Raw genomic sequence first — 14,512 nt, forward strand, 5'->3', positions numbered from 1 at the left:
TAGAATACGTTTGTCTCTTTTCTCCATGAATACACTTCCAGCTACCTCTTTCTAAATTGCGCTCAGCCTTGAAGTTAGAGATTTATCTATGTTGTCTGCTAATGTGTCTATGGTGTTTGTGAGGAGAATTCTCAACTTGCTTCTTTCTTACCGCAATGGTCTCTAAAAGACAACAAAAGAGGCACTGGCTTCTTGCTCTGCACTTGACCCAGAATGTGGTTAGCTGCCTTCTCTTAGTGCAGCACCCACGTGACTATCGCAGCTTCCCCTGACTCCTGCGACTTCTGTACAACTGCCACTAAAGCATTCTCTTTGGCTAATTACAAATTGTATATTGAGGTTTTTGAGACTTATGAAAGAGGAACTGTGAAATTAGCCTACCCTCAAAATGTTATTTCGTGTCTCCTATTTCATTGTATCCGTTCCTTTTCCTGGTTTGGATCTAAATTTGAGGACTTTAAAGGCCTTCCACCTCAATACTCTCATTTTGTAGGAAGAAATCAAGCCATGGGGGCCAATAGCAGTAATAATAGCAGACATTAAGGAAGTGCTTGCAAAATGTTGCTCACTGTACACAGTGATTCAGGAGTGTCAGCTCCTTTAGTCCTTCTAATTGCATTAGGCAGGCATTCTCATCAACCCACATTTACAGAGAAATCATTTGAAGAGCACTTACTCAGGGTTACACAGTTTACAAACAGAATAGCTGTGACTCTAATGCAAGGTGACAAGCTTGCCAGATGTTTACTTTGAGCTACGGCATTGCTGCATAGATGCTGGATTCTGAGAGTAGTGTGAGTTTACTGTATATCTTTATTTAAGATTGAACTGAGACAGTGTGGTGTTTGAATAGGAATGGCTCCCCATAGACTCATGCATTTGAATGTGTGGCACATTGGAAGTGGTACTGTTAGAAGGTTGTGGCCTTGTTGGAGTAGGTATGGCCTTGTTGGAGGAAATGTGTTATTGCAGAGGTGGACTTTGAAGTCGTATATAATCAAGCTAGGCCTAGTGTAGGGATCTATTCTGCTGCCTCTGGACCATATTGTAGAACTCTCAGCTCCTTCTCCAGGACCGTAGCTGCCTGCATGCTGCCATAACAATATTAAACTAAACCTCTGAAATTCTAAGCCAACCCCAACTAAACACTTTCTTTTATAAGAGCTTCCGTGGTTATGGTGTCTATTCACAACAATAGAAACCTTAACTAAGAAAAAAGCAAGTTAATATCCTCCAGCTGCAGATATTTTAGCCTTCTGTTGGGTCTTTTTGAGAATTCTGATCCATGCCCACCTTATGCCCACAGGTCACAGCAAACCAGGAACCCTGCACAGTGTGCAGATGAGTTGTTTGTTGCTTGTCAGTGTAAACAGACTGAAGAAGACACCAAGGTCCAGAACGAAGGCGTGCCTGCTGATTGTATGTCTTTTCCCAAACAGAAGCTGGCTCAGTGCCAGAGGAAATATGACCAGCTCATTAAGGAAAAAATGGTAAAACAAACAAAATATTTACTGGGTTTGGGTTGCCATTCAAAAGTGTGCGCATAACATGAGATTGCCTGCCTTTACTATAGAATGAAGCGCACGAGGAAACCGTTGTTGGAACTTGAAAAAAATAGAGTAGAACAGGATTGGGGAGCCAGTCTACCCTTCAGTTCTCTGCCCATTTCATTCTGTCCCTCACAGAGGGCTCGTACTTTTAACTTTTAACCAAAATTTTAACTAAAACATTGGGTGTTTGTCATATCCAATTGCTGTTTGTTTAGCCTTATCTTAACAAGTCTCTTTTGCCTTATATCAAGGTTTCGAGATAATCCTTGGGTAAGAAGAGGGTCAGGATGGTAGAGCAAAAGGCCAAGAACAGCAGTAGTCAAGCAGATAATTGATGTAGGTAGGATGTCATGATCACAGTAGAATCAGACATATTGTAAGAAGCTGCTAGTTTGTTTAATGGCTGCTCAGACCCGAAATAATCACACAGAAACTATGTTATTTAAATCACTGCTTGGCCCATTAGCTCTAACTTCTTATTGGCTAGCTTTTATATCTTAATTTAATCCATTTCCATTAATCTGTATATCACCATGTGGTTGTAGCTTACCATTAAGGTTCGGCGTCTGTCTCCAGTGGGGCTACATAGCTTCTCTCTCACTCGGCCTTTCTTTCTCCCAGCATTCAGTTTAGTTTTCTCTACCTACCTAAGTTCTGCCCTATCAACAGGCCAAGGCAGTTTCTTTATTCAACAATGGTATTCACAGCATACAAAGGGGAATCCCACATCACAGACATAAACCAAAGAACACGAAACAGAATGTAGCAGAGGTTTGCATCCAAATGAAGGTGACCATATTTATATAGTTAAGTTAAGGACTTGGGAATTCTGATCTCTGAACTGGTATATAAACAAAAGGATTCAAAATCTAGGATCTTGAGATAGCAACACATTCACTTTCCTTATTAGGACACGGCCACCATCCTGCTCCCAGATTGTGGTTTATCAACAGAAAAGTTCATACACTGATTTCTGGTCATGTGTGGCCAAGAGAAAATGATTCTAAAGTACATGTGAGGAAAGTGGGAAGAGGACTCAGGGAAGACTGAAAGGACCCTAGAGGCAAACACTGCTGTTACCTTTCTAATGGGTATCTGTACATCTGCCTCCACAAACTGTCTCGAGAACGTCAGTGGACAACCATCACAACCTGGATTCCTCAGTTCACACATGCATTCCAGAAATCTCATTTCTATAAGAAAAGTAGCGTCTTCCACACAGTGCAAGTGTGCTTCTCTGCTTCTGCTGCTACAATAAACAGCATGACCAAAAGCGACTTGGAGATCCAAGGGTTTATTTAGCTTATGGTTGCCGGTAACAGTCCATCACTGAGGGAAGCCATGGCAGGACTCATGCAGGGTCAACAGGCAGGAACCATGGAAAAAAGATGCTCTCTAGCTTGCTCTTTCTGGTCCATGCCCAGCTAGCTTTCTTATGTAGCCCAGACCCACCTGCTTAGGGATTTTCTGCCCATAGAAAAGGGCCGGGGCCCTCCTACACCAATTAACAGTCAAGATAACAATTCATAGACAAGAAGCCAATCTGATCTGAGTAGTTCCTCAGATGAGAGTCACTCTTCTCGGTCAACTCTAGGCTGCTGTCAAGTGGACTGCAGACTAACCAGCATAACCAGTAGAGGTTTCATGGTTTGAAACTCTTTGTCCAGTTTAGATAATGAAAATATTTATATCTTAGGAGTTAAATGTCACTCAGTCTAATAATCACAGCCTTAAAGGACAGGATACTACTGTAAGCAACAGTGGTGGGGTAGTCTCTAAAGCCCATACTGCTTCCCTAGGACAAGGAGTATAAGAGTGGTACAAACTATTAATGGTTAGCCAGCCCAACCCAGGGCTCTGGACTCCTCCTGCTGGCAGTTTTCCTGGTGCTTGGTTTTATATTCATAATAGAGCTTAATGTTTGTTATGATTATCCCTTGATGAACTCTCCAAAATGCTGACTGGATGTTTTTAAAGTGTGGGGAGATGTCCCTTGCTTGTGGCTTGCATCAGAAGAAGCAGAAGTACCTGGTTGATGTAGGAAATGCAGGAGTCGGGAGGAGGCAGTCTGTGGATCCATATGAAGGGTTACTGTATTTTAGGAAGGATATAACTAGATGAGTCTTAACAAATTTGGATCACGCGAACATGAACTAATTGTCTTCTTGCAATAACTCTTTAAGGTAGGTGGTACAGGTTTCCAAATTTCAGGAAAGGGAGCTGGGATTTGGTTGACCTTCCCCAAAGCAAGGTAGCCAGCACACATCACAGATTGGCTAGAACTTTAGCTCTTGATTCCTTAAAGGGCTATTTCGGCTTCACCTAAAAATTAATGTCTGGAGTTGATGACCACTGTAGCCACTGAATGACTATGTAAAGTCACTGAAATGCATGACAACACAAATGTGTGGTTTGTGGTCTTCTAGAGCTCTCTGCTGAGCTCCCTCACTTACCTTATTGTTCTAAGAGATGGTCCATTCATTGGGTGCTGTAAATATACCTTCTCTGTGTACAGTCCTATAACAGTGAACGAGAGGGAAAAATCCCCTCTCTTTCTGGTTTTTTTAATACAGGGTCTCACTGTATAGCTCTGGATATCCTGGATCTCACTGTGTAGACCAGGCTGGTCCCTAACTCACAGAGATCTACCCACCTCTGGCACCTGAGTGCTGAGATTAAAGGTATGAGCCATCACACCTGGCAGGAATAAACTTCTTAAGGAAGTTAGAGTCTATTTGGGGAGGCAGATAGTAAACCAACAACAATATCAGATGGGAGTATCATGGATTAAAAATAAAGCAGGTAGGGAACAGGTTATTTTAGGACAGTAGCCAAGAACAGCCTAAAACACAATAAAACACAATAAAAGTGAAGTGAGAGACCCAAGTACTCCCAAGTGCATCTCAGGCAGGGGAGCCCATCGTGGGAGCTCATTGGCCCTGTCTGGGAGCAGCTGGGCAGTATGCTTGCAGCAGTGAGAGAAAGGCGAGAATGGGAAGGGGTAGGAAATTAAGGAAGTGATCAGTGTACGGTCATACTGAGCGTGTGGAGGCTAATGGTAAAGACTTTGGATGTCCTTAAAAATAGAAAGGGATGATTTATATATACAGGACAGTAACATAAGCTAATTATACTCTTAAAAGATTATGTTGCCACACAAAATGTTTAAGAGCATTTAAGCTTATAATAATTACAGCAACGTACTTGCTTGCCTTTCAAGGAAGCCCATGAACAAGCTTGTTGTTCTGAAAGTGGGTAGGCAAAGAGAAAGAATGATCATGTAGCCTGCCTTTTCATTACAAACTGTACCACTGGCACTGGGCAGCCAAAAAAAGTAGGTGGGTGAAATGTCTGTTTATCATTCTTGACAACTGTGTGTCTGTGCACCTGTGCCTGCGTCAGAGCACATATAGTGACGAGAGGAGAGCATTGTGGAGCTAACTCTTCCCAGCTTTACATGAGATCCGCGGATTGAGCCTTAGATCATCAGACTTGCAGTTTTAGGCAGCAAGTGCTTTAGTCTACTCAGCCATCTCACCAGCCCTAAGGAATTTTAATTCAGAGAAGAATTCCAGCTAACGTATGAGGGAGCAGTGGTGGAAAATGTGTGCTAATATCAGGAAACAAGACAAGCAAATATTAACTTCTGACAGAAGAGTGTGCTATACTTACAAAGTAGTTGTGCCTACAAGTTTTTGTTTGGTTCATCGTTTTGTTTTGCTTGCTTGTTTTCTTTGTTTTTAAAGATAACCTGGGCATGGTTCCACTCAACACTCATGAGGCAGAGACAAGAGGATCATAAATTTAAGACCAGCCTGAGCTACATAGCAAAACACCCAGCAATAAAACATGCCTTTAATCCCAGCACTCGGGAGGCAGAGGCAGGCGGATCTCTGTAAGTTTGAGGCCAGCCTGGTCTACATAGTGAGTTCCAGGACAGCCTCCAAAGTTACACAGAGGAACCTTGTCTCAAAAAAACAAAACAAAACAAACAAACAAACAAAATCCCTTCAAAATATTGGGTTTATTGCTCTATTTGATATTAAGAAATCACTGCTAATGTTTTGGTGATAATGATTTTGTGGTTGTTTCTCATCTACCCACGAGATTACTAATGGATGAAATAATCTAGATTTTCTTCAGTGTTACAGAAGGAGAAGGTGTGGGGAAGATAGGCTTGAGTAGGAGTGGCAATGGCAGGAAACAGGAAACTAAGGATGCTATTTAACCCACTCTCTCTATTTGTGATGAAAGCTTTCCCTGACAAGTGCTAAAGGAAGCTCTCTGGCTGACAGATAGAGTGTGGCGGACAAGAGAGGCAGCAGTCAGGAGGCTTACTGTCCAGCCACATAAAGCTGGGAGTGGCTGAGACATGACAAACTCAAAGCGGAAATGAGAAAAGCTTGGTTTTAGGGCATATGTGTAAGGGGGAGCCAACCAGACTCAGTGATGAAACAGAATGGCAAAAAAGATTCCAGGCCAATGTAGTCCTACCCTCTAGTGAGGGGCCCCAGACTTTCTTCCTTCCCTAAACTGACTTTTTTCCCCTCTCTGCAGAATATCAAAGCAAACAAGGAGCTGATTCGGTGTTTCATCCTTTCTCGGATTATTTTTGGGAAAGAACACTGGAAGTGTGCTCAGGCTTTAGCCAACCTGGCTTATGGTTACCTGACTCTGAGAGGTACTTGCTTTCCCCAGCCAGGTCTTGCTGGGCCAGCCTATGAGGGCAAAATGAGCCCTCCCTTGGGGCTTGGATGACTGGGAGGGCCCCTACTTAATTCCATGCCACATCTCATCAAGGGAAAGGGGGGAACTCCATGGACACAGGAGACAGTGTACCTTAGTGATAAAGATGATGACAGTGACAACAGTTATTGACTGTTCACTGTGTGCCAAGGTAGCAGTCCTTAGCACTCACAAATCCTTGGAAGGACTGCAGGTGTTAGTTTGTGGCTAAGACACTAAGACACAGTGAGAAAGAGCAGGGCAATGGGGAGCTGACTCCCAGGTGAAAACACTCAGCTCATGCAGAAAGCTAACCCAAGAGTTTTCTGGTACAGGGTTACAAGCTTGAATGCATTTGCTAACACTGGAACCCAAGTAAAAGCTCTTGAGTCCAGAACTTTTCAGTGAGGGCTCAATAAATATCTTCAACAGATTGAGGCATTTCTGGAACAAGGTGAGTGGGAACTATGTCTTTTCCTATGGAAAACTCCTTACTCAATACATTGCAGGCTCTCCTCAGACACAAATGGTGAGTCTTTGCTGAAAGACACATGGAACTTTCCTCCTCATGGTGCTTGCGGTCAGGTTTATCCAGCAACAGAAAACAAACTAGAATTGTCAGCAACTAAAAAGTAGATCTGCAGCTGGGAAAACACAAGTTTGGGGGCGATCGGTACAGAGTACCAAGTTCAAGCCGCGGAGTTCAGGATCATGTTCAGAGCCGTTCCAGAAAAGCCTTTGTTCCTTTTATTGTTGCAACCCAATAAGGTCTTGCGCATTTAGAACATATGAGGGCTGCGGGCGCCATCGGCCAGTCCTTTCTGATTACCCTGGTTGAAAACTGAGTTGGATTCACGCGGTGAAACCATGCTCCAAGGACAAAGGCAAAGCAGAATAGTTTAGGAACAAGCCAGTGATGTGAAGTGAGGATTCAGGGCTCAAGAGACCTACTTGGCAGGAATGACCATGGTTGCCAGCCCTAGATGCCTGCAGAGAGGGCCGAAAGTGAGCGCTGCTTCTAGTTTTCCGTAGAGTGGAAGGGAACAGGGTGGTGTCTGACCCTTTTCTTTTCCCACGGGGAAAAGGAAAGATGTGAGTCAGGGTCGATGATGAGGTAGTAATCCAACAGGCAGTGTTCTCAAGTCTGCCTTCTACCTCTGTTAAAGGGAAAAATAGCTTGGATAAGTTCTCGGGAATACAATTATTATTATTATTATTATTATTATTTTTTTTTTTTTTTTTTTAGAAAACAAGAGGAAACCCCCGCCAGTTCTGTCTAGCTGGGACTTGACATTCCCTGCATTTCCCTAGTGCGGAGCCTCACTGCACTTAGAATTGGTGTGTGTGTGTGTGTGTGTGTGTGTGTGTGTGTGTGTGTGTGACCAATTAGTATGACCAGCTTCATTTTGGATTGGACAAAAAGGAACCTCAGATGGAAGTAATTACATTCCTAACCCCTTATATTTATAGAATGTATTTTCCAGAAAGCTGAAAGCTAGCCCCGTACGTCTCCATGTGCTTGGTAAGGGGCAACTTTCATAATGAGCATCATTTTGCTACTCGGATGGCAGATGGAGAAGCTTGCAAGTTGAAAAGGTCACATGTATTTGCAACAACATTTTGGAGGGGCTGCTCAGCTCCCATTCTTCTCAGTTAGGGATTTCTAAACTGAGGTCCACATCTGTGGAGTTCAAAATAGTACTTCCTGGGCCTGTTCGTCTAGAGAGTCCAGCTTACTAGGCCTAGGTTAGAAATGGGGGTCTGTGCTATCTAAACACCCCTAATACTGTGATTCACTAGATTAAGAACCATACTGTCTGCCTTCTGCTCTTTGAGGATTACCCTTTACTGGGACATGCCTTATGTATTGTCTTTTTTTTTTCTTTTGATATTTTCTAACTTCTTTGACACCTCTATAATCTTCCTCAGGCCTCCCATCTCAGGCCAAGAAACACGCTGAGTCAGCCAGGGGCACACTGCTGACCTGGAAGCGAAACATAACCCCAGACAAGGAGAAAAAGGAAATCCTGGGAGCTCTGGTCATGCTCTACTATACTCTGGGGATCGCCTGGCTCCTGCAAAACCGATATCCTTTCTTTCCCAGGTGGATCTGGAGATGAAGGTTATAGGCCACGTGCCAAATGGGAGGGCGGAAGATGGAACTGGCTCCTGTTAAACTGGGAGCAGCTAGGTCCTCCACAAGGTCCACCTAAAAAGGTACGCATCCAGGAGTGCCTAGTGAAGAAAAAACACTTACTTTATAGCCAGGGAGGAGATGAGAAAGATGGAGGAAGGTTCTGGAAACCCACCATGTCCATCAAGGGCATCTGCCCTGACAGGATTACCCTTCATCAGGGTTCCCCCGTCTACCAGTAGGATCATGCTAGTACACAAACTCTTGATACACAGACTTTTCCGGACACTGGAGAGCAAAGTGATATCAAATGTCTGTCCTCAAAACACGTGTGGTTTTGATCTTTGTGTATATTCTCCTCTCTCGGGAGATGACAAGAGAAGTAGAGTTCCTGAGTGATTTTGGACATTCTGAGCTCAGAAGGCCCCAGCTCTCCCCCACCTACCCCCTCCTCTATGCTGGGTCTGTCAGCTTGTAGAGCTGATATGTGGTCTTCTGCTGTTGCACCCTCAGTGGGCAGAGACTGAACTTCGGGAAATGGAAGGATGTCTGGGAATTAAGGGGATTTTCCTCCCTGCTATTTGCCTCTGGCCCCAAACCTGCTTTTCTTGGATTTTTGAAATGAACCAAAAAGTCCCTTTCAGCATAATTAGTTGCTCTGATTTCCCATTGCTATGAGACAGTTTGGTGAAAATGAGTAACTGTTGTCAGGCAGTCGGTGTCTGTAAAGGAAATGTACTATAAATTACAGTTTCCGTTAGTTCTCACAGACACTCTCCATTCCAGACCTGGATTCAGGCAACCACCACAGGAAACCCAAGGCTGTGCTCTTTTCCAGAGAATTCTTTCTTCTTGATGACATCCACATGGAGAATCGAGAACACAGTTAAATAAATACCTATTTTCAAACTCTGCTTTGCTTTCCCAGGGGCCCCTTTGGTGAACTGATAGACTGACCTCCCTGTATAGTGACCGTTAGTGTGCTTGGCATTTCCCTTGACTGCCCCACAGGCAAACAGGCTTATATCCACCTGCAGAAAGCAGACAGAAACATGAAGCAACTGAAAGAGTTAAACAACGGAAGCATTGGTGGAAGCCAAATCTCGGAGAAAGACCTAACCATTGCTTTGGGCAGGTAAGATCTGGTCATAAAGAAGCAGAAACTTTTTGTGAATGAGGTCTGGGATTTTCCCCCTCTTGGTCTCTGACCTGATAAAAGGAGGGAAATGTTCAGAGCACATAGCCCAGAGCTCAATGGATAAATAAAGAGGTCATACATACCAACTGGTTCTGTGAGTTTACGGTACACTGCCATGCTTAATTTTCACAGCCGCCATTGAGGTGGTCAGTAAGATGTGGTTTCCTCCAAGAGCCAGGAGACTGAGTTGAGGCTGAGCAATTGGTCGAAGGCAGTGAGTCTAACTCACCTGTGGGTTGTGACCCCTTGGGGTCGCAAAACACATCCTGCATTGTCAGATACTTACATTGTGATTCCTAACAGTTATGAAATAACAGAAACATAATCTTATGATTCGGGATCCCCGCGCCATGAGGAACTGAGTTGGAGTGGCAGCATTAGGAAGGCTGGGCGCTGCTGCTCAAAGGTTTCCTCACCAGGACATAGCTGATCCGTGAGCTGCTTACCTCACCAGGACATAGCTGATCCGTGAGCTGCTTACCTCACCAGGACATAGCTGATCCGTGAGCTGCTTACCTCACCAGGACATAGCTGATCCGTGAGCTGCTTACCTCACCAGGACATAGCTGATCCGTGAGCTGCTTACCTCACCAGGACATAGCTGATCCGTGAGCTGCTTACCTCACCAGGACATAGCTGATCCGTGAGCTGCTTACCTCACCAGGACATAGCTGATCCGTGAGCTGCTTACCTCACCAGGACATAGCTGATCCGTGAGCTGCTTACCTCACCAGGACATAGCTGATCCGTGAGCTGCTTACCTCACCAGGACATAGCTGATCCGTGAGCTGCTTACCTCACCAGGACATAGCTGATCCGTGAGCTGCTTACCTCACCAGGACATAGCTGATCCGTGAGCTGCTTACCTCACCAGGACATAGCTGATCCGTGAGCTGCTTACCTCACCAGGACATAGCTGATCCGTGAGCTGCTTACCTCACCAGGACATAGCTGATCCGTGAGCTGCTTACCTCACCAGGACATAGCTGATCCGTGAGCTGCTTACCTCACCAGGACATAGCTGATCCGTGAGCTGCTTACCTCACCAGGACATAGCTGATCCGTGAGCTGCTTACCTCACCAGGACATAGCTGATCCGTGAGCTGCTTACCTCACCAGGACATAGCTGATCCGTGAGCTGCTTACCTCACCAGGACATAGCTGATCCGTGAGCTGCTTACCTCACCAGGACATAGCTGATCCGTGAGCTGCTTACCTCACCAGGACATAGCTGATCCGTGAGCTGCTTACCTCACCAGGACATAGCTGATCCGTGAGCTGCTTACCTCACCAGGACATAGCTGATCCGTGAGCTGCTTACCTCACCAGGACATAGCTGATCCGTGAGCTGCTTACCTCACCAGGACATAGCTGATCCGTGAGCTGCTTACCTCACCAGGACATAGCTGATCCGTGAGCTGCTTACCTCACCAGGACATAGCTGATCCGTGAGCTGCTTACCTCACCAGGACATAGCTGATCCGTGAGCTGCTTACCTCACCAGGACATAGCTGATCCGTGAGCTGCTTACCTCACCAGGACATAGCTGATCCGTGAGCTGCTTACCTCACCAGGACATAGCTGATCCGTGAGCTGCTTACCTCACCAGGACATAGCTGATCCGTGAGCTGCTTACCTCACCAGGACATAGCTGATCCGTGAGCTGCTTACCTCACCAGGACATAGCTGATCCGTGAGCTGCTTACCTCACCAGGACATAGCTGATCCGTGAGCTGCTTACCTCACCAGGACATAGCTGATCCGTGAGCTGCTTACCTCACCAGGACATAGCTGATCCGTGAGCTGCTTACCTCACCAGGACATAGCTGATCCGTGAGCTGCTTACCTCACCAGGACATAGCTGATCCGTGAGCTGCTTACCTCACCAGGACATAGCTGATCCGTGAGCTGCTTACCTCACCAGGACATAGCTGATCCGTGAGCTGGTTACCTCACCAGGACATAGCTGATCCGTGAGCTGGTTACCTCACCAGGACATAGCTGATCCGTGAGCTGGTTACCTCACCAGGACATAGCTGATCCGTGAGCTGGTTACCTCACCAGGACATAGCTGATCCGTGAGCTGCTTACCTCACCAGGACATAGCTGATCCGTGAGCTGCTTACCTCACCAGGACATAGCTGATCTGTGAGCTGCTTACCTCACCAGGACATAGCTGATCTGTGAGCTGAGCTCGCCTCCCTTTGCCCTGCAGTACCGTAATGCTCTTGCATTTACTTTGGGGTTGGTTTGTTTTTCTGAGTTGCCCCTTACTTTTGCCATCAAGTGTGGCATCTTAGCTGATAAGGAAAGAACACTTAAGACGATTACCAGAGCTGTGGACAGACATGCGTGCTTAGGGAAAGCGCTGTCCTGTGTAGAAACAAAGCCCACGGCGTGTGTTCAAGCCAGAGCAAGACTCGAAACCGTTCTGAGTTGAGTTAAGGATCCTCTGAGAATCGAGTATTTAGAAAGGAAAGTGGGCCCACCAGATTATCAGGAAAAAGAAATGATGAAAGTTTACTGCTCCTCAGATTTTTCAAATATCATCACATCCTGGAAAGAAATCTTTCTAAAAGCTATAAGCACTGGGCACGGGGGGGGGGGGGGGGGCAGATGATGGAATGGTGAATAAATGAAACACATGCCTCACATCTGCCTCCTTAAAACAGCCATGACTCCAGAAGTCAAACGGGACATGGTTAGAATCTGGTGGATGTCTCCTGCTGTCCCCGAAGGCAGTACTTAAAGTGCTCTGCCTTACGTGAAACAAGCTCGCGTTTCCTTCTCTCAATCAATTCTAGTGTTTATTTTGCTCATCCACACCACGGTCTTTGAGTATCTGTTTTGTGTGTGTACTAAATGTTAGAAGGCTTACTAGGTATAACACATAGCACACCCTGTCCCGAGTGCTTTGGAATTTTATTTCATTCAGGCCTGGCCATAACCTATGAGGACTGGCATTCTTAATAGTTTTATTTGACAGATAAGAAAACAAGGCAGAGAAAGATTAACTGAAGGTGACAGAATGAGTTTAAGAACTTGGCTTGTCATGAAACATCTGAATTTGTAGTTTATTTTCTGCACCGTGCTGCTATATTTGATTCTAGTAATGCCTTTTTCCATTGAAGGGTAGAGATACTAAGGCAAGATTGTCAAGGTCAAACAACTTGCTATATTTCCTTCAAAGCTCTTGCTGGAAGCCATTCTTAATGTCTGAAGAACAAGAGAAATACTTTTAGTCAAGAGAAGCACTTGTCTGGTTGATATAAGTATTTGTCAGAAGATTGATTAGATAACCTACCAGTGACCTTTATCCCTCATCCTCATCTTCGTGACAATATCCTTCTGCCAGAACGGCTAGCTAGCAGGCCTTGGCTTTCTTCAGGAGCAAGTCACAAATAGGCAGCCCTGAGTTCCTTTTTATTGAGTCAAACTCAGCTCTGTTACTTAGGCTGTTCTCCTAAATTTACACGACTCCTCCGGCTTCTGCATCGTCAGTGCTGGACATACACTGTGGGCCGTCACATTTAGCCAAGCGTTTTGGGGACTCACAAACCCAGAGGCTTTAAGCCCTAACCCCTAGAGTTTATGACTTTAGAAGCCAGAAATTTGTAACTCCAGGCACTCGGGCAGAGGCTTTGAGTCCTGTCGTCTTACATTAGATGGTATGGCATCTCCTGCGTCTCAGGAGTCAGGTCCTCATCTTTTAATCATTGATGGCTCTCTAGATCTTTGCTTAAGGGTCTTACAGTACCATCTTTCAGAGTCTCTCGCCTTCTACAGTCTTAGCTTTCCAGTTCCAAACCCTACCTGTGCTGTCTGGAACTCTTCAGACACCTTTTTTTTTTTTTTTTTTTTGCTGATAGGTAGTCTCGGGCTGAGTGTTACAGGGTCTTCCTGTCTCCTGTTAGAGCGATAAAGACAACAGGAGGGCAAGAAAAGGCAATTCTGGAGAAGCCTCTGTTGGAGTCTACTTTTTTTTTTTGCTCTCGCATTTTCTTTTCTTTATTTTTCCAGGAGAAGGTACACAGCCCAGCTCCATAATTAACATTTGAGCTCATTCTCACTCAGTGAGTAAGGTGGAAGGAAATCTTGTTCAAATGAACAGAGAACTAACTAAGGTAAACTGACTAAGGCGAAACATTATTGCTGCTAACTAAGGCGAAACTTTATTGTCACTAGGGTGAAACATTGTTGCTAACCAAGGTGAAACATTGTCACTAAGGTGAAACATTGTTGCTAACTTAGGGGACACATTGTTGGTGACCAAGGTGAAACATTGTTGCTAACTAAGGTGAAACATTGTTGCTAACTAAGGCGAAACATTGTTGCTAACTAAGGTGAAACATTGTCGCTAACTAAGGTGAAACATTGTCGCTAACTAAGGTGAAACATTATTGTTGCTAACTAAGGTGAAACGTTATTTTTTTATTATTATTATTATTGAAAAAAATTTCTGCCTCCTCCCGCCTCCCATTTCCCTCCCCCTCCCCCCCACTCCTCTCCCCCTCCCCCCACTCCTTTCCCCCTCCTTCTCCAGTGAAGAGCAGTCCCGGTTCCCTGCCCTGTGGGAAGTCCAAGGTTCTTCCCTCTCCATGTAGGTCTAGGAAGGTGAGCATTCAAACAGGCTAGGCTCCCACAAAGCCAGAACATGCAGTAGGATCAAAACCCAGTGCCATTGTCCTTGGCTTTGGAGTCTACTTTTGCATCATAAGTACTGCCCTACTGAGAAGTCTCCAGCCTGTCCTGAAAAAGCATGGAAATGCGCCTGCCCGTGAGGCAGAGGAGGTGCATGGCATGCTGATGCCTAGCTTCTCATTCCACTGTCACAGCTCACATGCACATGACTGCTAGTTCTATCCGTTATCAGTCCCACATATAAACCAGTCTCATGTGTTCCAT

The 14,512-nt window shown here is 45.2% G+C and overlaps 1 protein-coding gene across 1 annotated transcript in view; it reads left to right on the forward strand.

Moving 5' to 3' along the window:
- Ttc23l (tetratricopeptide repeat domain 23 like) overlaps positions 1-14,512 on the forward strand; it is a 53,122-nt gene that overhangs the window by 6,590 nt on the left and 32,020 nt on the right. Inside the window, exons 3-6 of the mRNA XM_041631273.1 lie at positions 1,307-1,490; positions 6,108-6,231; positions 8,205-8,361; positions 9,419-9,544. Of these exons, the coding sequence (XP_041487207.1) occupies positions 1,307-1,490; positions 6,108-6,231; positions 8,205-8,361; positions 9,419-9,544 (591 nt within the window). The remainder of the gene's footprint in view (positions 1-1,306; positions 1,491-6,107; positions 6,232-8,204; positions 8,362-9,418; positions 9,545-14,512) is intronic.

The sequence above is a fragment of the Microtus oregoni genome, unplaced genomic scaffold (genome assembly GCF_018167655.1).
Source record: "Microtus oregoni isolate MIOR12 unplaced genomic scaffold, Mior012 000036F_ref0000092, whole genome shotgun sequence".
Lineage (NCBI taxonomy): Eukaryota > Metazoa > Chordata > Mammalia > Rodentia > Cricetidae > Microtus > Microtus oregoni.